Raw genomic sequence first — 21,525 nt, 5'->3', positions numbered from 1 at the left:
GGAGGTATTACGTCGCAGTCATGTCCGCTCACTCGAACGCGTTCGCGGCCTGGATGAGCTCCATTGCTTCCCTCGACCGTGGACGGAGAACAGTTTGGAAAGGGTCGGGATGCCTGGACTGCTGTCAGGTACCTGGAAACCCAAGGGCCAGGCAATACTTACGTGACCACCCCAGTCGAAAACCCCACATTTCCGGGGGCGATTTGTTTTCCATCCTTTCCTATCACTCCGCATATATCAAACGTAGCGAGAATACTTGCAATCTGGATAAGCAAGGTTGCATATGCCACATGTTGTCCCAAACATACTCGGCCACCAAAGCCGAAAACTGGACTTCCGTAGCCAAGCATGAGTTGCTTCTCCTGGTCCATCTCGAGGAAGCGTTCTGGCCTGAAGTCTTCAACATCATCGCCATATACTGCTTTATCCCGTGACATTGCCCAAGAATTAGGCATAAGCAACGTGTTCGCCGGTATCCGCCAACCTTGGTAGACGTCGTCCTCTTGTGCAGCAAGCCGATGTGGAAACCCCATGGGGACGATGATACCCCAGCGAAGCACCTCTTTCACTAGAGCGTGGACATAAGGTGCATGGTCGAGATCGTGAAATGCAGGCAGGCGATCGCGACCAACAATAGCATCGAGCTCTGTTTGGGCAATGCGCTGTGCCGCAGGGAAGTTGGTCATCGCCAATGTAAAGCATGCTAGGGCACCGACTGTCGTGTCGGCCCCGGCTGCGAAGAGCGAGCCGCAAAGCCAGCGAATGAGCATTTCGCTCTCGAAATCGGGATTGTTCTCCAGAAGTCTGGAAGCAATACAAGGAGTCATGCGATGTCTTGACTACATCCCGTTAGATGAGCCACCATATTGAGTGACGGCATACCATCAAAGTCTTGACTCGATCGAAGGGAGAGTTTACGAGATGCTCCAATTCGTCATGCCATGTTTTGGCTGTTGCGTTGAATCCGAATCCAGGTACCCAGGAGGGAACATGCTTGACTGGTCGGGGCATCAGACACTCTGGAAATACAGGTGGATGACGTCGTACTTACGGAAGGGGAGGAAGTCAACCATCCAGTTTCCTGGGGTAGCCGCGACCGAAAAGTGGTATACCACAGACTTGGCTTCATCTACCAGGGCGTCCCGCTCCTTTCCCGGCTGAGTGCCGTAAGTTGTAAGCATGATGAAGGCCCCCGCACTCCTGCATCGAGCATCAAGAACGACCTCAAATGCAGTATGAGAATAGCACCAACGATCGGTAATGCTCCATCCATTTGTCCGGACAGTCGAGCAAGTTCTGCAAAAGCCTGTGTGCTTCACATGTCATTCCATCCCCATACTGAGCTCGCACACTGCTCAGGCTCATGAAAGGCTGGGCCATCCTACGAGTCTGGGTGTGCCGTGGTCCTTCGACCATGGCGACGCTCTTCTTCCAGCCAATGAGTTCGCCTGCAAAAGTCATATGAACCCTTCCAGAGTAGGAGGCATTGCGCTTCTCGAGCAACTCGCGAGCTGCGGAACGCGTGTTGACAATGATGAGATGCTGTCCGAAAGCAGTCAGGTGGGTAAGATCACCTAAACACGCCGGCAGTTGATTGTCACCCTAGGATCGGAGATCGTAGAGCGCAGACGAACCATATTTCTTCGCCCAGTCAGCGTAGACCAACCAAGTGCGTTCTTTGGGAATCTGCAGAGCGTTGCCGATAATCGGCAGTCCCTGAGGACCCGGCGGAACCGGTAGTGTCGGCGATTTCTTTTGTTTGAGGAAGTACGCAAAGGTTACCAGAAAGGCACCAAAAATGTAGTCAAGGAATATGAATGCCATTAGAGTCGGAATCAGGCTCTGTTAGAGATCACGTATGAGACGGGCGATGGGCACGAAGTGCACAAGCCGGCTTTGCCGAGCAGGGGAATATCAAGGGAGCCGGTACGAGAAGCGGGGCATAACAACGGGAAGTGCTTGAATTTAAGAACCTCTCACTTGCGGTCGGCGGAATAACAGCTCAAAGCATGCTTGTGCAGGGAAAAACATAGAGCTCTTTCCAACTGCCGTTGTGAGGCGTAAACAGGTTAGGCCATTACTTTGTCGGGGATAATAGGTGACCGGGCAATCCCAACGAAAGGTGGGCAGAGGAATGGCGTGTTGCGGATGAGCAGTCATGTTGAGGCTTGCTTTTCGGTCCCGCACAGGAAATGCAATAGACGATTTGCACTCTTCATTCCAGGATGTGAGGGGTGATTCTCACGATGTGACCATACCACACGATCCCTCCCAAATATGTGTCGCGGATAGACTGTTTCGTAAGGGCGCAGATTCTCCTGTCTAGGAGAGGCGGGCTGCCGAATAATCATCCCGTTCGTCCGACATGAACCACCGCAGAACCGAGTAGAATATGAACCGACGAAACGGAGTGCGTTTCATCTCTCATCGGGTCACATAGACAAGAACGTTGGAGAATCAATCGCAGACATTTCAGCTCCATCGATCGAGAATAGCACCAAATATACGAGAATAGAAAGCGAGAGGACGATAATTTGGAAATCATTACAACAGACACGGACTGGAGGTTACAATGAGGTTGCAAATTGAAGCGAATCTCTGAGGCTTGAGAAATGAAGGTAAGCTTATTGAGGCGTGTGTGACTGTTTGTGGTTCCATTAATGGGGCACGACGTGGCTCGTGATGATTGGTAAGCGGAAACAAAAAAAAAAGGGCGGCGATCGAACCCTGCCAAAAAGGAAGTCCGGAAGAAACTCCACCGGTCAATAATTTGTCTTATCATGTTCCGCTAGTGGACTGTTCTGTGATTAATATTTCGTATTGTGGAGCGCTACCGGATCCGCTCATCCTGCAAATTTCTGACCTGTCCTCGGTCCCTTTGCCCGGGATTTCTACACCATGGCCAATGACGTTCGGTCACATCTAGTTGCTCATATGTTGAGCTCGCACAAGGCAAATTTATACACGCAAAATATTCGCACTCTTGATGATCTCGTCGACTACCTTCGCCTATGCCGCACGGAGTTGCCCTATTCCCGGGGGAGACATTGTCTCTGTGACTGCCACTCATGTTGCCGTGCGAACTGCACCGAGTGACCGGATAGATCTAGAAAATTTGGTTGCCTAATCAGCGCATGGAGTATTCCCAATATGCCCTACTCTCTTGTTCAAAACGGGACCGATGCCTTTCTGGTGCTCTATTTTGGTCTAGTTGCGAGCTGAGATTCTGGACACTAGCCAAGAGAACGGTTCACCATGCGATCGAATTGCTCTAGCACATGGTGTTGTTCGTACGCAGACGAAGGGATCGACATATATTTCGAGTGTTGAGACAAGTCTGCCTCCCTTCAACCATACACCTCCACTCTTGTGCTTCTGTTTATTGGTTTCGTTGCTCTCAAGCTCAATTGTGCCAAGTTTATTCCCAGTCATACATTTTTCAGCACACTACTACCACACTACTACTAGCATCTCAGCCCTCCTCAGCCCGACATGGACATACTCACCCAAATGACCACTTACACCGTGACAGGCGCAATCATGGGACAATGGCTTCTTGGTGCGTCCAGTATGTGAATATTCTTATAGTACTGACGTTCCCCAGGCATGAGTACGATGATCACCGCCATACTCCTCTTCCTCCTATCCTATGTCCGAGCAGCATCATCGCACAGTTCCGTCCGTATCTTTGGCTGGCTTCCCCGGGAGTTGCTGGGACAAGCCGGCATAGCGATGGGCCTGACACTCTTTGACTATCTATACTTTATCTTCCGCAATATGCGATGCCTGGACGGAATCGTCAATAACGACCAAACGAATGTAGCACTCGCAATGTACTATCTGGACGCGACGAACTGGAGGTTTATCGGCTCGGTCGTGACCTGGGAATGGAAGACGGCATTTGCGGATTGTGTGATGCTTTTCCGGGCGGTCAAGTTATTCCGGAACAATGATCGTCTTGGAGGACAGCATGGGTACTTTGGCGTGCTGGCATTATTGCTGCTGCTGTACTTGGGTACCATCGGTATGGACTGCCATGAAAATTGTTTCAGGTAGCTGACAGGTCAACAGCGGCCGGCATCGTCACCTGGGTCGGTTTGTTCCGTCCCGCAGCTGCAACATTCGACGACCTCCTGGAGCACAGCGCCACGTTCTTCATGTCCATTCACTGCGGTTACAATGTCCTAGTAACCCTGCTCATCTCCTTCGTCTATTGGCGCGCCATGAGTCACCAGTTCAAGATGATGACCGTGGCCCAGATCGCCCTCAGGTCGTTCTCCGCCGGGAACATGCTATACACTATCGTCATCACCGTCCTGGTGGTTCTGTATCAGAAACAACTGCTCTTTGTCTATTTCTGGTATGACATCACCCAGCCGCTGATGGTACGAATGTTATTTATCGTTCTGTTATGCGTTCAGATGGGACTGATGGGATATATTAGACAATGTCCTTCACCGTGCCGATGCTTCTCACCGCTTTTGTCCGCATCCTGCCGATAGCAAGCTCGATGAAGTCCACTAATGTGTGTTCTTTCCGTCCAGAGGATCGGAGCTAACATTGACCTGACAATTCTAGATGAACGCAGTACGCCCTGCTGCGGCAGGAATATCTGTCTCGATGCGACGAGAACACAACTTGGAAGAAAGTCTAGGGACAGATGGAAGCTCAAGCCTGCCTATGAGTTCTATTCTCACGGTTCAGGATCAGGCGAAGGAAAAGGCGTTGGAATCGCAGGATGATTTGAAGACCATTGACTGAATGGCTGCTCTTGCGACGTCATGTGTGTTAGGGCTTGTGACGAAGGGGATAAGAGTAATCGCGGACTCGTGCAGGGCTGGATGTATCACGCATGAGCAGACACGCAAAACTTTGTGGTGCCCTTGATCGCCGTCACTTTTCTATCGTGGATTGAACTATATATCAATAGTGTATTTTTGTTTATAACTATCTGCCATCGACGCGTGTGTTGTATGCCTGGTCCCAGAGTGTGGGTTGCCTGCCCTTGTACATGCGACAACAATGCGATCCACTGCAGGGTTTGTGCAGGCACTTTCGAATTCAACGGTGACGTTCTGATGACTCTTCCTATCGTACAATCGTATGCGGATGGACAACCCTATTCAACAGACTACATATATTCACCTTGCTGCATCACAACCCTTTCTAGGCGTCTCCCCTCTTGTATCGTTACAGTGGACGTTTCTCGAGTATTGACGTTGTTGCTTGAACTGCTTACGTGGAACAAGTGTCGAGAGAAGACGCGATCCCTGTGGCTTGGCTGCTTCTCAGACGGTTGAACATCCACCATCACCGCCACCCGTCAGGTGAAAGGCGAACCAGGGGCAAGCTGTTACGTCGCCCCACCGCCCATCCCGCCTCACCCGACCGTACTACACGCGTGTCTCCTATCCTTTTACGCACAGGGTTACAAAGGCACACATATCCTTTAACACAGACCACCGCAGGGCATTCAGCATACAGTAACAAGAACACGCAGACGATACAGTCATGTCCCTTCCAAGAAAGCGCACTTGGGAGGAGAAATGGGCACACGACAGCGCGCTCTTGCCCTATCCCCGCGAACCGAATGAGGTCATGCAGGAGCGATTGGACCTCTACCTCAGGAGGTGCGTTTGCTCTACCAAGCCCCCCATGTGTGGCATGTTGATCGGCTCTTAGGCTCGCGCAGGCGACCCTTGCGAAAGACTATGATCCTGGCGTACTCCAGGCAGACGCAATGATCGTATAGTATGCTTCTGACCACAAGTTCGAAGATACTTTGCTGACTCATATGGTAGTTGGATGTCGCTTAAGTATGAACTACCGAAAGAGAAGCGTGTGGCGATGTGCAAGTTGTACTACGAGCTCATCGTGCAGCCTGGCATCCCATACCCACTCGTGTCTATGTCCGTCGACCGGTTAGGCACGTTAATGAGGTAAGCGTGATGATGTGCTCCTGAATGCTGCGAAACTGACAACTGAGGTACAGGTCGAAGAATGACATCACTATTGATGACATCCGCCTTCCTTGGAAACCTATCTATGCGTATCTGAAGAAGAACACCTTCCTCAACCGTCGCCAGTTCGAGCTAAAGTAAATACCAGATATTTGTCATTAATTACACCAGCTGATCTGCTCTAGCTCTATGCCCCTTCAGTTTGGTAACCTTGCAGAGACGTGCAAGCGCTTCTTCCATCCGATCGAAACCGACGAGATGTTGGATACCTTCCTGCCTGGCATCATAGGCGCGCACCTTGATGTGGGTCTCATCGCCCTTCTCAACGAATTTCCGGTTGATTTTTTTGTAGACTCTGTTAGAAGCACAGTACTACATGAGCGCCTTTCTGCCTCTCACACATCCTACTTCATGGATGCCCATGATTTTCAAGCTGTGGGAGGCGTTCAACTCAAGCGTTTGGGATGCGCGGTCTTTCCAGATGCTGTCTCAGGTTGCAGAATTGCACGTTGACCCTACCGTCAGCGATCCCAAGCGGGTTCGGGAGATCCCCGATGACGCAAGAGAGGGCCGGAAGCAGCGTATTGTATGGGAGAAAGACCCGGTGCCCAAGGGTGCGTGGAAGGGTCTGTTCAAGGATGTGGGGATCTTCGATGAGGAGCAGTGGAACTTCATGATGATCAAGTGTTTGGCCACAATGAGTGCGTATTCCCCTTCCTCTCCCGTAGGGCAGCTATCAATCCTCCCCTTCCTCGTAGGCATTCCTCTGGCAGATACAGTCAGTTCACATGCGCTTGATGTTACTGTCATTATTCTAAGTGTGAATCCAGGGATCCCTCGCCACCGGGACATCTACAGATACGCAAGCCAGTTTCGAGATTGGGCGATTACCGCCTCCGGTGTGGGAGATCCGTGCGTTAGAAAGTAAATACTCATTCCTTTACTGACGACCCCCAGATTCCCTCGCACGGATCATTGTCTATTCCATGTCGAGAGATGGACCCGCATCCGCCTCCTCGGGATTCTCCACCCCGGAAATCCTCACACCTGGTCCTTCAGGACACAAGACCAATGGTCTCCTCCGGGACCTGTTCAAGCCTCACCACGAGAAGGTCAAGACGTATCTCGCGGGCTCCAAAGCGCTCGATTCGTTTGCACGACTCATCGTGTCCACCGAGTCGTTCTTTCATCCAAGCAATTCCGGTTCCTGGACAGGCAACCTCTGCGCGTTGGTGCGGCATGTTGTCAACCAGTTTTCGAAGCGCTGGGCGGAGGAGCAGGATCCGGAGTGTAAGACTCCGTTGTTCAGAAGGCTCACTACAGACATGAGAAGGGAGTTGGTTGTGACGGTTAAGACCGTTGTCCTCTTGGCGATGTTCTCGAAAGACCCGACAATCTTCGATCATGTGATGAGCACCATCAAGTGCATTTGCTCTATGGGTCCGCATTTGTGTGCATATACAAGGTCCAAGCTGACAGAGTTCTAGAACCTGAGATAATGATCGAGCCTATCTTGGAGCGCGCAGCGGATGCGTTGGAAACTCTGGTGGAGGTGAGAACGTTCTTTGATGATGTAAGCGCAGGGATTGACTCGCTCGTAGACTGATCGCACTACCGCTGTTATCAGTGCTCTCAGTGCCTGTGGTCCAGCGCTCGTCTCTCGAACTATCTTTCCAGCTGGAGCCAAACACTTACTTACAATCCTTGAGCTCTGCGTACCTGGTATCGATCTTGTGAGTTTTTAATCTCATCCCACATTTACACCTCTCACAATTGTTTTCCAGAACGACCCCACAAAGACTGTGAGAATGATGAGTATTAGAATTTGTGGATAATGGCTGACAAATGATATAGCAATTGACCACCAGTTTCCTGCTGGAAGTGCTACAGCATATCAAGATCGGGGATCTCACAGTTCCTGAAATGCCTATGGAAAATGGTGCTGGAGAAAGCGACGATGAGATGCAGACTGTTCGGTCCCCGACAATACCCAAAGTCTCTCTCGAAACCATCGCTGACGGTGGCGATCCCATGTCACCTATCGTAGAAGTGGCGGGCGAAAGCGACGAAGATAAGCTTCTGCGAGAATCGACATCTCGCTTCTCCACGTGGCTATCGAGCTTTTTCGGACGAGTGTTCCTGATGATGGACAATCTCCCAGAAGACCCGGAGGGGGCATCAGAAGGTTCGCATATATGAAATTTGCGAACACGCCCCGGTACTGATTACGTCCCAAGACCCCTTGCTAGAGACCGTGTTCGCTGTTTGCAATCAGATCTGCACCCATTTGTCCGAACCGCTATTTGATTTCGTTCTGAATCTCGTCTTTGTGAGTGTTCTAGCATCCGTTATGGGGACGAGCTCATTCTTTCTTGCAGGACTACGTGACCCAAAACGTTCGCCCCAATGCGGCAGGCAGCATCAATAGCTTGATCGCCTGTGTTGCCAATGGTAATCCTCCGAAATCCATGGCGCAGTTCCTGCCCCATTGCGAGCGCGTCATTCGGTCTGAGTTAGAGAACGGCGCTAGCTCAATACGATCAACACAATGGGGACAACAACGCTCTTCAGACGCCACATTCCATTGGAGTAAGCTGACATCAAATATCAATTCTCTGACAGGTTGACTCAGTCTTGCTGCAGACCTTGGATTACTAAGGGGTCTGATGGATGGAAACGGCAAGAGCGTGAGGACCTGCCATCGTACTCCCATGTGATGTCTGACCGCGTAATAGTTGCTTCCCTACAAAGAAAATCTCCTATCACTCTTGCGATTATTGCGGGACAAAACATACTCGAAGCATGGTTATACGTGGACCGGCGAGCTATTGTCCGATTTGCTCCTAGCATTGTCGCATACATATCCCCAAAATACCTGGTTTGTGAATAGGGAAACATGGGAAAGTGCTGGTATGCCTGATCCTTTCTCCTCGTTGATCGTGTATTGAACACATTCGAAGACTTCAAACTGAATCATCATCGTTATTGGGGCAAGAACTACGCGCCCCAGGACGTCAAAGTCGAGGTCGGTCAGTTCAAGTGGTTCACGTGTTTTTGACTGAAGTGAGACCGCAGTGGCACGTACCAAATGAAGGCGAAGTCGCTCTCTGCATGCAGATTCTCCAAGAATTGGTACAGCCTACCCTGGCCACTTTGAAGTCGCTGTTCGACGAAAGTGTCGAACGGGATGCTGTGTGGCGTAATGATGTTTGTCGGTATGTCATATTACGATCGAGTCTATCTCTCATCTCATGAGTCACAAAGGTTGTTCTGTTTCGTGAGAAATGGCTTCACAGGGATACAAACACTTTGGAAAGAGCACGTATCAATGGAGGAAGCTATTGCTGTCTCAGCTATTGGTGACGTGTTGTACGTGGTTTTGCCGCACCATGATGTACGCTGACGGCTCTTCAGGGACGAAATACCCGAATTCATTACTCATGGAAGTCCGATTGAGTCTGGATTCCCTCTCTCCGACGAGCAAGATCCCCGGTGGCAATATATCGCTAATTTGAAAGAAGATTTCGGAAACTTCGTTCACCGGGCATCTATGTTCTTGCGACAGCACGGTGACGAGAATGCCGTTGATCCTGTAGCAATGATTGTAAGTAACCAATTTGTCTGATCTCGCTCATCGTTGACATACTTTACTTGCAGGTATTATCGATAGCCACCTTCTTCCTGGAATATGGTGAGGCGGCCGAAGATTATAAAACTGTCCAGGAGAAGTATAACAACGAGAAGAGGGTATTATCACCTTCAATCACTGGAAGGCGCAGTCTCTTATCAATGTCCTCAGATTGCACGGTTGGTGCCTGTTCAGAAGTTGTGGCCACGTATGGTTTGGGTTCGTCGGGCACGTCTGCTGCATGCTGGGAGGCTACGCTGGAACAGTTTGGACCGGCGGCAAAGCAAATTAGAGCGCGACTTGGTAATGGATGTTTTGGAGTGGAGCCTTTGGTCTTTCCCAACAAGTGAGTTTAGTGTCCGATGTGTGAGATTTAGAGTGCTGATCATTCATTACAGTCAGGGCGTAAGATACCAACTCGCATTTATCCTTTTTCAAATTAATGATCTTTACAGAGCGGCCCAAAACACACTTTCCTTGATCTGCGTAGGTTTCGACGGTGTGCGAAATCAGTGTTTCCCAACGCTGTATCATGCCCTACAACCTGGCATAGACGCCGATCGAATGAAAGGGGCGCTGTATACACTTAACTTGCCTAATTTTGGTATGTGCCGTGATTAGGAGATACAGAAGATGTTCCTAACCTCCGCTGCCAGCTCGCTACGCGTGTTCAGGTCCTTGACTTTCCCAGGTCTCCTTTGACAAGATGTGCTGATGTCCTTGCAGAGCCTCAGAAAACCCCCGAGTTTGTGGAGGCACTTTTTGGATGCCAGCATCAAGAAAAGGTAAGGAAATTGGAGTCAGTGCTCTGATCAGATGGATTGATGTGAAGAGTAGCCTTCTATCCAGAGCTGCGTAGCCGCGCTAGCCGATAACGGTGTGTACTCAGCGTTCTACGTGTAGGCTCTGCGGGGTGACATGCCTTATAGCCATCGGTACTATTGCCGAACCCAACAATCTCATCTATCTATTGGAAACACCAGGGCCGGATAACGCAGCTAAACAGCTCCTTCGTGTTGTGCTACCTGAGGTGGAGAGTGATGTGCTGATCAAGAAATGCCTTGAGAATCGAATCATGAGAATGCAGAAGATTGAAAAGGCCATCCAAGATACAGTATGTGTTCTCTTCCATCTACAGTCGGTAACGTTACAAATATTGCTACAGGTAGACATCCTCCTGCGCGTTGCCACCAGCCCGAATACACACTGGAAATATTCGATCCTGGCAATACGATTTTTACGTACGTTGACCCGGCGGGACCAACCAGCCAACGCAGTTTGGACGGAATGGCTCTTCAAAGCAGTGATCAATCCGAACCCTCGTGTACGGTACTATGCCCAGAGGTGAATACCTTGCTCCATTTATTTGGATGGTACTGAACAACCGACGTATAGATCGATTCAGAAAACCTTACGATTTAGTAAGACAGCTCAACAAACTGCTGTTGCTTCCCCTGACCAAGGCATCTAGTCAAATTTAGGACGTTCTGTCCCACACCGTACGATCTTACCATCAGCAGGAGTCAAAACCCTTACAAGAAGATTATACACCCCAAGAAGACAAATGAGTATACCGCACAGTATCTCCAAGCCTTCAAAACACCCATAAGAGAAGACGACATTCCTTACATGTGAGTCATATCATAAGAACCATTCAATAAAATTGATCAGCTGAATACATATCAGCGAGGTACAGGACAAAGCGTCCTCCGGTTGGATTGCATGGAGGAATGATGACACCCGCTACGTTTTCCCTCAACGATCAAGACATATATCGGAATGGGAAGAAGCTTCCCGGCCGGCCGTGAAGGCCGTCTCCGCTGCTGTGCTGGATGAGGCATTTTGGAGGCAATACGCGGCCTATTTGAGCGAAGAAACTCAGGCAGAATCTACCAGTCCTGACGCCATCTTTTGCATCAAGTCTATTTGTGGGTTGAAAGATCAAAAGCAATGACGATACGCTGACAGAATTTCTAGTCCAGCTCATAGGTGATGCACCATTAGCGACGATGAGACCTGTGCTGGACGAGCTTCTTGTTGCCGATGACATGAATAAGCAGCGAGCCGCTGCTGAGTTCCTTGCGGGAGTCATTACGGGCATGTGCTGAACAAAACGACCTCTCAGACTCTCACACATTCTGTTAGGAAGCAAGCATTGGGCGCTTGACAGCCAGAAGGCGCTGTGGGACTGGCTGAGAGTCCAGCTTCCAACGACATTCAAATCGATCAAGACAGACACCCTTGGTATTTGGTGCTCGTTCATAACGGTACTCTCCAGGATTTTGTTATCTCCGCAGCTCATTTGCTTTTGTAGACAATTGCAACCAACAGGGATCCTCGTCGTCAACAACCTCTTGTTGATTATATCGTTGCGAATGGGTTGGAGGTCGATTTCAACGATCAATCATCCTTTGAAGGTGACTGGTCATTGAGGTTTGTGGTGTCTCGTGTCTCATTTATGTCGTAGTGGTCAAAAAGGAAAGCTTCGTTCGGGCGATTGATGCAGATCTAGGCTGGCGTTTTTCAGCTTGGGCTGACAATTTCTTTGATCGCTATTGGGAAGAAGTTGGTAGCCAGCATGAAGAAGTAAGCTTAGGGTCATTCTGAGGGTCAAGGAACGATCTTACGATCACGACAGGTACGGACTTACATCTCGGAGGCATTCACACTATATGTCAAGCTAAAGGTGCGAGCAACGTCCCAGAGAAGTGATATCCTCTTCTAATCATTTATCGCAGTGGCGACCGCGAGTATCGGTCCCGACCGCAGAAGCGTTTGTCCGTGAATGCCGAGATCCATCTCCGCAGCGAGATGTGATGGGTCTGCAGAGCGGCTATAAGCTGGATGAGTTCCTCCAGTTGATAGCCCAACTGCCAAAATGGCGAGAGGAGCGATTACATGGTGCGATGGCTCCGTACTCGACGTACGACAAGTGAGTAGATCGCTCTGATTCTGTTACAATTGCTGATGGGATGTCAACAGGGTTGCCGGCACTCGTGCGTATTGAATCGGTATTTGCTCCGTTCTCAACTAACCGTAAACTTTAAGTTGTACGTTTCTTATTTGGCATGTTGCATGACATAAATGCGGCAATGGCTTTTCAATATATACTCCCCATGATGTAGGACACAGTTTTCGCTCCGCGTACGTTGACTAACATATTCCAGTCCTGAGCTCTTCCGGATGCTTATCATGGAGGACTCTACGGATCTGGCTGCTCGATGTTCGTCCATGTGGATTATTGTCGTTACTTGACGCTGAACCCCTTTTAGCTGCAATGCTGCTGATTCGCATGAACGGCGTTCCGATGCCCCGGAACACTCTTTCATCTGTGCTCAGCACGTTGTTCGATGTGATCCGCACTTCTACAGTAGGCTCATACTTTTCTGCGAAAGGTTTATCACGCTGATGACGCTTCAGTCTTGGAAGGTCCGGCTATACGCCATTCCTGGACTTCAGGTCCTGTACTTCCGGCAGCTGCCCTCGTTATCAGACGAGACGGTGGAGGATATCCTGTCAGTCTTGGAGGAGTCGCTGATGGACGAAGTCGTGGAGGTACGTAGGACGACGGGGACTTCGGCTTTGATTAAACCCTGCGTTACAGGTCCGTCAAGCAGCGTCTGACACACTATCTGGCATCCTTCGCTGCTCTTCGCGTCACAGCGTGATCTCATTCAAAGACCGCTTTGTCTTCCGAGCCGAAGCGACGCCCATCCCACCCCGCTCCGATCCCAACTTTGCAATCGCCGTGCGCACCGTGCACTCTGCCATCCTGGGTATATCTGCGCTTCTCGGCGCATATCCGTACACCGTACCCAGCTGGTGCCCGGAGCTCATGATCTTCTTGGAGAAGCATGCATATGATCCTATCCCTATCTCAACCACTATTACCGAGACTGCGAGGATGTTCCGTAAGACGCATATTGATACGTGGCGTGAGGACAAGGACAAGTTTAATGAGGACCAGCTTTCGGCGTTGAGCACGCTCATTACTGGGTCATCTTATTGTGCGTGCATTCCTAGCTGCTCTCTAATTGATGCTGATATTAGACTAGATGCGTAAACATAGTTCTGCATGTCGTTGACAATGCCCTGTACACCCCACTCTAGTGGACAACCATTGCATGTATACCCGATTATACCGAGTTCATGTCATACACTGCTCCTTGCATTGTACTGTATCGCATCGTTCGAATAGTAGATGTTAATGCCCTGGCATTCACCGCCAAGAGTTGGACGACGCCCTAACCGTTGTCACCGCTTCCGCCGACGCCGCGTTCGAACCTTTACCCGCCTTGTGCTCACCTGTCCATTCCTCACCTGTCAGCCGATTCATCTTATCCAATTGACATCCACAATGTTCCTGGACAGTGGCAAACATTCTTCCACGATGAGAATTTGCAGGGGTCAATACATACCGCTCTAGGGCGCGAAATAGGCGCATACATCTACCTTCCTACGATCTCGACGTGGTTACTCGACGCTTCCTAGAATAACTAGAACGAGGTCTGAACGATGTTCACCGCTACTCTCAATGGTCTAAGTGCGCTAAGCACCAATGGACACGCTCCAGTCCCAGCGAACGGTGATGCCCATCTCCGCGCAACCGTCCCAGCCGACACGTCCCAATCCGTGCGTCTCTCTTCCCTCCCCACACACAAGCTAACCCTCATGACACACAGGTGATCATCGTCGGTGCTGGTCCCGTGGGCCTGCTCGTCGCACTCCGGATGGCGATGCTCCATGTACCGGTGACGATACTCGAGCAAGAGGCAGCGCTGAATACCAGCCCGAGGGCGGCGTACTACAGCCGTCCTGCGGTAGTGGAGCTCAAGAAGGCGGGGCTGATCGATGAGTGCAGAGAGGAGGGGCTTATGGTCGGGGTGCGCTCTGTCACTTCGTATACGACTTGGGGACTAATCTCTGAGGTGCGTAGAGCGTCCGCTGGCAAACCCTCGATGGACGCACGATCACTGGCTTGCCTAACCGCGACTTGGGCGACGACGACCGCGCGGTCTGCATTGACCAGCACCGTCTTGGACTCATCATCTGCAAACACCTGGCGGTATATGGCGACAACGTCAAGTTGCTATGGAACCATAAGGTTACCGCGCTCTCCCCGGATGAGAACGCAGCGAGCGTGGAGGTGGAGTCGCCGGAGGGGACGAAGACATTTACTGCAAATTGGGTCGTGGGTGCTGATGGTGCAGCAAGCACCGTGAGGAAGCTCTTGGATGTATGTTGTTCTGTCTGCAGGTAATCCCCTGCTGACCCGGTGCGCACAGCTGCCGTTTGAAGGCCACACGTGGGAGGAACCGGTCGTAGCGACCAACGTCGTTTTCCCCTTTGAAAAATACGGCATGTGGGACTCGAACTTCATCGTCGACCCCGAGCACTGGGCGCTCATCGCCCGCGTCGCTAAGGGCGGGGTTTGGCGTTGCTCCTACGGGGAGGTACCCGGGCTGACGAGGGAAGAGTACATCGCTCGCCAGCCGATGAAGTACGACGCTATGTTCCCCAAGGGAGCACCAAGGCCGCTGCAATATGATTTGCAGATGATCAGCCCGTACAAGCTGCATCAGAGGTGTGCAACGACATTCAGAGTCGGAAGAGTGTGTTTGGCAGGCGACGCAGCGCATGTGTGCAATCCATTCGGGTAAGCGACTACCAACGGGGGATACACTGTGCTCATCCCTCGCCTGCAGTGGGATGGGACTCGTCGGTGGTCTGTGTGACGGCGGTGGACTGGCCGACTGCCTCGAAGGCATCCTCACGGGCCAAGCGTCCCCCTCGATCCTGGACGACTACTCGCGGATCCGCAAGCAGATCTGGCAGGACATTATCAACCCCGTGTCGTCGCGGAACAAAGTGCGTCTGCATACTGAGGATCCCGAGAAGATTGGGGAGAACGACCCGCTACTCAAGGAGATGTGCCTTGCTATGGCAGGGGATGAGCAGACGCAGAAGACGTACTTGAACGCTGGGCTTGAGGCGATCATGGGCATCCAGTTCGATTTCACGACGCTCTGGGATACGCCAAAGACGGTGTAGATATAGTTTGCCACGAATGAAGTTATTGTACACTTTGTTGTTGTGTCGATAGACTTCTCGAGGCGGTGCGACCATGCTGGCACCCCAGCCGTCTTTGCCTTCGACGACGACCTCAATACCCATACACTCTGTGTGCCATACCTCATCTTGCATTCACTTGCCCAAGATGTTTGCCACAAGAGTCCGGCGCTTTGCAGAGGGAACACAGGCCCCACTACCTAGTTCAACACCAGGCTCAACAGCACCTCGACCACCATCAAAACGCACATTGCCGTACATGCAGTTCCTCACGAATCTCTCGCAGCGCACCGGCGCCCCTCTCCCCTCGCTCATCGTCTCCTTCGGCGTTCTGCACGAACTCACAGCTGTTTTTCCCCTCTTTGGGTTCTTCTTCGCCTCCCGCTGGCTCGGTGTCGGGCAGAGCACGGTGGAGTGGGCGACGCGCGGCGAGGGCTGGGGAGGAGAGCTGATGCGTCGCTGGGTGAGGGAAGGCGGGGAGTCGGCAGAGAGGATTGGGGGCAGGTATGGGTGGTTTGGGTATGAGAAGCTGGATAGGGAGGGGAGGAGGAGGTTGAAGGATGAGCAGAAGATTCGAAGGGAGAGCAGTGACAAGGCTGAACAGTTAGGCGAGTGGATAGCAGGCGACGTCGCCAACGTCGTCCTTGCGTATGGGTTAACAAAGGTGAGTATCTCTTTGTTGTCGCCGTTCTTTCTGGATATTTAACAACAATATTTTCCCTCAGGCTATTCTTCCAGTCCGTATCGGTCTGTCGCTGTACCTTTCCCCTTGGTTCTCCCGTTCTGCCGTCGAGCCCATCCGCAAGTCCGTCTGGCGTATATTTTCGCGCAAGGACAGACCAGTCTAACTGTGTATTCATCTCCATCTCTTCCACTCCAATCCAACTCTGTTTAATTCACTTGGAAAACACTCCTTTTCGCACGTGCGATGCAGAAACGTGATATCCACGCGTTCGTCGGACAGTTTTCAATGCTTCGGGAATATCTTTCAGTCACTGTCCTTTCCGACATCCAAGGGGATAAGACGTTGATCTCGAGTCGAGCGCATCTGAGGTGAACAACGAATTCACCAGTCGCAACCGCCCAGGATTAGCAGTCGATCCTCCGTCACGTCTTGATTGGCAAAGCCTCACGTCCTGATTAAGAGAGTCGCACGTCCTCATTGGCAGAGTCAAACGTCCTGACTTGCAGAGTCGCTCGTCCTTGGTACGCTCATAAATAGCCCAATCTTCATTGCTCACTCCACGCTCTGTAGATCCACCCCCAACAACACTCATGGCGTGGTACAGTCGATTCCGAGTCACGGGCCTCACGGCGACCTCTATTGAAAAACGGCTCTCGTCCATGCTCACCTCCCTTCCACCAGAACTCACACTTATCACAGTCGCCTCACCATCCGAAGCGTGCGTGGACGTCTATCTTCAGCCAGTATCCTCAAGGACGGAAACTCCAGCGCCGGAGGAGACGCCCCTGCTCGCCCTGTCACAGCGCATCGAACAGTTGCTAGGAGCAGAAGACTTCGTCTTCCACTCACAGCATGTCTGGCCTCTCACCGGCCGATCAGAAGCCTGGGAGTCAGAACCGGTGTCTACCCTCGCGACTGCCGTTCTGGGCTTGCTAAAACAACAAGGTCGGACACTGGCTGCCGCCGAGTCCCTCACGGGGGGGCTGATCGCAAGTTCCATCACGGACATCCCCGGTGCCAGCGAGCAGTTCGTCGGGGGTGTGGTGACCTATTCTTCCGAAGCTAAGTACACTATCGGAGTCCCACGCCCGACAGTGGAGGATCATGGCGTCGTCTCCCCTCAGACAGCGGGGGCGATGGCGAGCGCGATCAAGAAGCTGTTTGGGGCCGATTTCGGCGTAGGCGTCACGGGAGTTGCTGGTCCGGCGGAACATGGTGGCAGAACGGTGGGAACGGTTTTCGTGGGTGTCGATGGGCCGAATGGGGTTGTCGTAGAGGAAGGAGGGGAGGTGTGTTTGGAGAAAGGAGATAGGCGGGAGGTGAAAGCCGCCGCTGCTGCTGCTGCGCTGAATCTCCTCAGGAGACAGCTCCGTGCTAGGCGCAAGACTGAGGTATAGCGGGACTCGATGTCAATCATCTCATGCGACATAGAGGCATATAGGATATGATTGGCAAGAGGAAATGCGACTCGCCCGCCCCAGGTGTATGGAACACGCTTACAATTCCGATTTTTGTTGTTGTTCTCTTTGTTCCGACTCCTTTCTAGAGCGTAAGGAACAGTATTTGCGTAGATTCGACTGTACAATGGGGATAATTGTATATCGCTGTCTCTTGGCGTTCCCTCCACAACTACCGATGGGCGCCTATTTGACCCTCAACGTAATTTCCACAAATGGTAGAAATCTGTGACTTACTTTACAACTCGTAGAACGCAACATGTGACACGCACGTGTACTCGCTATATTTTTGCAATTTGCTCGAGGGATTGCTCTTTCCCTGCTCTCTGAGGCTTCACGTGAATTGTGATGTCCGCTTGGACAATGATAATAAGTTTAATACAAATCTGTGTGCAGATACAATGTAATCATCATCTTGTAAGATAAAGAAGCGATCCCACATGAAAAGCGCTTCCAACATGACTAGCTCCAAACAACATGGGACGAAATCGAGGTCATCCCAAAAGTTCGAGGACTTGAACAGCGGTCAACCGCTCCTCCCGTCGCTCACACCAGCATCCTGTGATAGACTCAATCAAGTTCTTGTGTGCCGGATTGTTGTAGTAGACCTCAGGAATGTCGGGTCGCCTTCCGTTTACGATTTCCATACCAGCGTTGAAGCCCGATATCCCCACAAACGGGATGATGGAAGTGAGGATCTGAACAGCATCCGTTTGAGGTTGAATAAAGGGCTCTTCGCAAGAATGACATACCTCAAATGCGGTGATTGCAAAAGAAAACATATCCGCAGCGGGCGTGCGACTCTGATGCATAGACAGGTTGTATCTTCTTGGAAGGAGACGTTCTGGCGCCATGTATCTCTGTGAGCCAAGGGCTGCAGTAGTTGTGGTGGCACGGTCGACATCGGGGTCGAGGAGGATAGACAGCCCAAAATCGCAAAGGACGGGAAATCCCTCACTCGAGATAAGTATATTGAGCTGTTGAAACGATGACAGCATGTGAGCAACAGGATTCACTCGAATGAATGACAAGTACTTGCCCCTTTAATATCGCCATGAATTACGGGCCTTTTCTGTGTGTGCAGGTAGGTAATGCCTTGGATTACACCGCGTATCTGTACTGATTTATTTTAGTGACCTACAGTATAGCAATATCCACATACGATCCGAACCCTGTCCATTGTTGGATACTCCTTGAGATAGCTGAGGACATCTCCATGCATCATCCAGGGCGAAACAAAACATGGGCCTAGTTCATCCAGCCGCGCTAGACCTAAAAAAGGAAGGATGTTGGGATGGCGCAGTTCGCTCCAGATCGACATTTCGTGTTCATGACGCTAGACTCGATCAGACGAATACGATGGACAGACACGGAGAGAGACGTACCTGCGCAGTCCTCTCTTGCGTCATCTTACCCCTGAACCGCTTGAGAGCAACGATAAGGTCCAGGGAATGACTCTCCAGGCTGATCGTGAGTTTCGCTTTGTGGATATCAGCAAATCCACCGGTGGTGATCGCCAATTCGTCCCTAAGCAACACAGTGTACTGGCCGAGATTCTTGACCAGCGCCCCTGGTTGTGTTTTCGCCATTGCACTAGATAACACTGGTAAGTCAGAGATAGGAGAAGCGTGGACAATGCTAACGAGTCGAAGATTGCCATCCATGGAAACGTCAACGAAGGACTCGAGCCATGATTTTGAGAAACCGCAGGCGTGTCTATAAACGAATCTTGCTGTGGGGGGTATAAATCGCCAGCTTGCAAACAGGACAGAGCGGAACACGCACGCGGATGAGAGATGCTTCGGCATCGGTATTGGCACGATGCTGCTCATTCTTGGCGGTCTGCTTGTGGACAGCAAGTGTTTCGCACAGCTCGCGGAATTTCTTGTCGACATCACCTAGGCGAGAGTCTGAATTTGTGAAGGTGATCGCAAATCTCCGGCACTGGCCGAGTGGTCAGCTTGTCGTACCCAGATGAGTACAGGACGTAGAACTCACGATATGATTTTCTGCTGCACAAGCGGCGCATCGTCTCTCATCTCCTGTTTTCACACATTCTAGCTTGCTGAAGCAGATCAAGTGAGTAGGAAGCGTTTCTTGAGTTTTGCTACACATACCCAGCTTGACAAGGATGACATCTCCTGGTGTACGACACCAACTGTGTCCTGCCTTTCAAAACCCGAAAATTGAATCGAAATCGTTCGTTGCTCGCAAATTCCTCGGAAATAAGTCGGAGGAATCCCGTCGGAGTGAGTGAGCTTCGCCGGCGCTTCAGCTCCCCGATCTGGTGCTCCATGTATGTTGTCACGGCCTCCAGGGAGCGCTCGAACGTTTCCCGCGTAGGGGTACACTGTGGTTGTTGAGCTTTCCCTCGGGGGGGATCCTGCAGGCGTACCTCGATCTTTCGCACATTACATGCGCTGCAGGGCACTCCGTCGCACTTTAGATGACTATCAGGCACGGGCATGAGCATCTGCATCTGCATTCCCAGCGCCAAGCAAATGCTTACGCCTCTTTACAGTTCACACAAGGTTTCAAGTCCTAACATCGGTCATTATGGAGAGACACAACCAGGGCGTCAACAGACCTTTAAGCGCGGGTCTCCTCCCCCTTCCACAGGCTCGGGCGTAGCGGGAGACTCAGTTCTCTCATCGTCCGAACGCTGACCCGCATCCAAAGTCGCATCCGAGCCAGAGCCAGACTCGTACAGTTCAGAACTCAACGGCGTGGGGGGCGTGGGGGGCACGTTGAATCGTACCGAGCGGGGAGGCGTCCCTGGAGGAGGGCTGACGACGACCGAAGGTGTGGGATTCTGAGTACCTTCCGGTTGGGATAAGCTGTCTTCGTGCTGGTGGGAGAACCCGTTCGTTTCAGGCATGTTTCAGCACAGAGAGGAAGAATATTGAGATTCCTTGGCACGGGGTGAGACAGTACAAGTTGAGGTTCATATCGACCCTGGCGTCTCAATTTTTATCTTTATATAATAGAAAGATATTTTGGCCGCTCGGTCTGAAACCCGCGAGGTGCTGCACAGTAGTTGCCGGCAACCGGGAGACAGCACACCACTAGTTTTCGGAACACACTACCCGTTCTGTGCAGCGAAAGCAGTGCGTCCAGTCACTAGCTAGGAGACAGCTGCAAGAGAGGTGTGCCTTCCCCGGGAGTCCGGGACCTGTCGCAGTGCGTTCAAGTTTGGCGCCTGCCGGCATCCCTTGACTACACGTGGCGTGTCTCTGGAATCTGATAAAGAAAGAAATCACTCAATCGAGTTCTAGTTTCCACTGACGTACTGGGGTTATCCCGGTGCGAAAAGCAGAGTTTCCGGAGTCGGAAAAGAGGAAACGGTGCTTGTTGAGTGTCTTGACCGGCGGGGCCGCCGTCAAAGGACAGGGTCTCCGGGCGAGGGTGTAACAATTTTCCCAGAATCAGCTATACTCATTGTGCTCCTTTCGGGTTGGTTGGGCAGCATACAGCTGTTGAATGGGTTTCTTTTTCATGTTCCCCCAGCGGAAGTTGGGAGATGCAGGGAGAAGATCATGCAAAGGCGCGAGTATGCATTACGCTGTTTACTCGTTTGGGAAGAAGTTAGCGCAGGAGATGGGCTGGTGAGTATGGTTCGACCGGCTGGATGAGGTTGCGTGAGAAAGAGATTGTGGTGCTTGAGGGTGAACATGAGGATTTATGCATTGAAGATGAACGTTCGCGTAATGATCAATGTGGACGCTC

General features: G+C 51.4%; 8 protein-coding genes across 8 annotated transcripts; 5 read left to right on the top strand and 3 right to left on the bottom strand.

The window, feature by feature from the left end:
- Positions 1–28: 28 nt before the first annotated feature.
- Positions 29–1,824, bottom strand: DACRYDRAFT_53440 (cytochrome P450; the record flags this gene model as incomplete). The annotated part of the gene is made up of 7 exons (XM_040775177.1): positions 29–113; positions 163–333; positions 436–839; positions 883–998; positions 1,052–1,200; positions 1,253–1,574; positions 1,635–1,824. The coding sequence occupies 7 exons, from the start codon at positions 1,822–1,824 to the stop codon at positions 29–31; spliced, it is 1,437 nt and encodes a 478-aa protein (XP_040627999.1).
- A 1,602-nt stretch (positions 1,825–3,426) lies between these two features.
- On the top strand, positions 3,427–4,938 carry DACRYDRAFT_22884 (uncharacterized protein; the record flags this gene model as incomplete). The annotated part of the gene is made up of 5 exons (XM_040772998.1): positions 3,427–3,559; positions 3,605–4,024; positions 4,072–4,385; positions 4,445–4,525; positions 4,579–4,938. Coding segments are annotated over exons 1-5 (1,061 nt in total), but the record flags the coding sequence as incomplete, so codon positions are not given.
- A 440-nt stretch (positions 4,939–5,378) lies between these two features.
- On the top strand, positions 5,379–13,800 carry DACRYDRAFT_22883 (uncharacterized protein). The gene is made up of 46 exons (XM_040772997.1): positions 5,379–5,630; positions 5,683–5,751; positions 5,802–5,939; positions 5,993–6,097; positions 6,146–6,263; positions 6,313–6,661; positions 6,719–6,738; positions 6,791–6,872; positions 6,918–7,400; positions 7,448–7,512; positions 7,562–7,693; positions 7,745–7,762; positions 7,815–8,145; positions 8,198–8,289; positions 8,339–8,549; positions 8,604–8,647; positions 8,696–8,870; positions 8,921–8,985; positions 9,036–9,175; positions 9,225–9,329; positions 9,375–9,564; positions 9,618–9,707; positions 9,760–9,934; positions 9,987–9,993; positions 10,044–10,192; positions 10,245–10,262; positions 10,315–10,373; positions 10,426–10,465; positions 10,518–10,702; positions 10,754–10,932; positions 10,984–11,009; positions 11,060–11,219; positions 11,275–11,516; positions 11,566–11,685; positions 11,734–11,855; positions 11,903–12,005; positions 12,056–12,174; positions 12,227–12,274; positions 12,327–12,520; positions 12,571–12,584; positions 12,637–12,709; positions 12,756–12,811; positions 12,861–12,958; positions 13,009–13,143; positions 13,193–13,595; positions 13,644–13,800. The coding sequence occupies exons 1-46, from the start codon at positions 5,512–5,514 to the stop codon at positions 13,649–13,651; spliced, it is 5,874 nt and encodes a 1,957-aa protein (XP_040627997.1). The 5' UTR covers positions 5,379–5,511; the 3' UTR covers positions 13,652–13,800.
- Positions 13,801–14,103: 303 nt separating this feature from the next.
- On the top strand, positions 14,104–15,758 carry DACRYDRAFT_116913 (FAD/NADP-binding domain-containing protein; the record flags this gene model as incomplete). The annotated part of the gene is made up of 5 exons (XM_040770283.1): positions 14,104–14,220; positions 14,271–14,471; positions 14,525–14,824; positions 14,874–15,244; positions 15,294–15,758. The coding sequence occupies 5 exons, from the start codon at positions 14,104–14,106 to the stop codon at positions 15,637–15,639; spliced, it is 1,335 nt and encodes a 444-aa protein (XP_040627996.1). The 3' UTR covers positions 15,640–15,758.
- Positions 15,759–15,805: 47 nt separating this feature from the next.
- DACRYDRAFT_53670 (uncharacterized protein) lies at positions 15,806–16,505 on the top strand (the record flags this gene model as incomplete). Its single annotated transcript, XM_040775190.1, has 2 exons — positions 15,806–16,321; positions 16,383–16,505. 2 exons carry the CDS (start codon positions 15,806–15,808, stop codon positions 16,503–16,505), a joined length of 639 nt encoding a protein of 212 aa, XP_040627995.1.
- A 727-nt stretch (positions 16,506–17,232) lies between these two features.
- DACRYDRAFT_33139 (uncharacterized protein) lies at positions 17,233–17,721 on the top strand (the record flags this gene model as incomplete). The annotated part of the gene is made up of 1 exon (XM_040774367.1): positions 17,233–17,721. A coding segment is annotated over one exon (489 nt), but the record flags the coding sequence as incomplete, so codon positions are not given.
- Positions 17,722–18,190: 469 nt separating this feature from the next.
- DACRYDRAFT_80567 (kinase-like protein) lies at positions 18,191–19,126 on the bottom strand. Its single transcript, XM_040776453.1, has 4 exons — positions 18,962–19,126; positions 18,839–18,913; positions 18,552–18,776; positions 18,191–18,497 (listed from the first exon to the last, which is right to left on the bottom strand). The coding sequence occupies exons 1-4, from the start codon at positions 19,118–19,120 to the stop codon at positions 18,294–18,296; spliced, it is 663 nt and encodes a 220-aa protein (XP_040627993.1). The 5' UTR covers positions 19,121–19,126; the 3' UTR covers positions 18,191–18,293.
- Positions 19,127–20,008: 882 nt separating this feature from the next.
- Positions 20,009–21,158, bottom strand: DACRYDRAFT_22882 (uncharacterized protein; the record flags this gene model as incomplete). Its single annotated transcript, XM_040772996.1, has 4 exons — positions 20,387–21,158; positions 20,309–20,340; positions 20,195–20,249; positions 20,009–20,149 (listed from the first exon to the last, which is right to left on the bottom strand). A coding segment is annotated over exon 1 (167 nt), but the record flags the coding sequence as incomplete, so codon positions are not given.
- Positions 21,159–21,525: the final 367 nt, after the last annotated feature.

Source organism: Dacryopinax primogenitus (genome assembly GCF_000292625.1).
Source record: "Dacryopinax primogenitus strain DJM-731 SS1 chromosome Unknown DACRYscaffold_11, whole genome shotgun sequence".
Taxonomy (NCBI): Eukaryota; Fungi; Basidiomycota; class Dacrymycetes; order Dacrymycetales; family Dacrymycetaceae; genus Dacryopinax; species Dacryopinax primogenitus.
The sequence above is the reverse complement of the archived record's forward strand: the minus strand, read 5'-3'. Positions and strand labels throughout refer to the sequence as shown.

Coding starts and splice junctions, on each gene's coding strand:
- DACRYDRAFT_22883 (XM_040772997.1), top strand. CDS start 5,512: ATGTCCCTTCCAAGAAAGCGCACTTGGGAGGAGAAATGGGCACACGAC. Junction 8,986..9,035: donor CCCAGGACGTCAAAGTCGAG/GTCGGTCAGTTC, acceptor GTGAGACCGCAG/TGGCACGTACCAAATGAAGG. Junction 12,006..12,055: donor CGATCAATCATCCTTTGAAG/GTGACTGGTCAT, acceptor TTTATGTCGTAG/TGGTCAAAAAGGAAAGCTTC.
- DACRYDRAFT_80567 (XM_040776453.1), bottom strand. CDS start 19,120: ATGTCGATCTGGAGCGAACTGCGCCATCCCAACATCCTTCCTTTTTTA. Junction 18,914..18,961: donor CAATGGACAGGGTTCGGATC/GTATGTGGATAT, acceptor AAATCAGTACAG/ATACGCGGTGTAATCCAAGG. Junction 18,498..18,551: donor TTGCAATCACCGCATTTGAG/GTATGTCATTCT, acceptor GATGCTGTTCAG/ATCCTCACTTCCATCATCCC.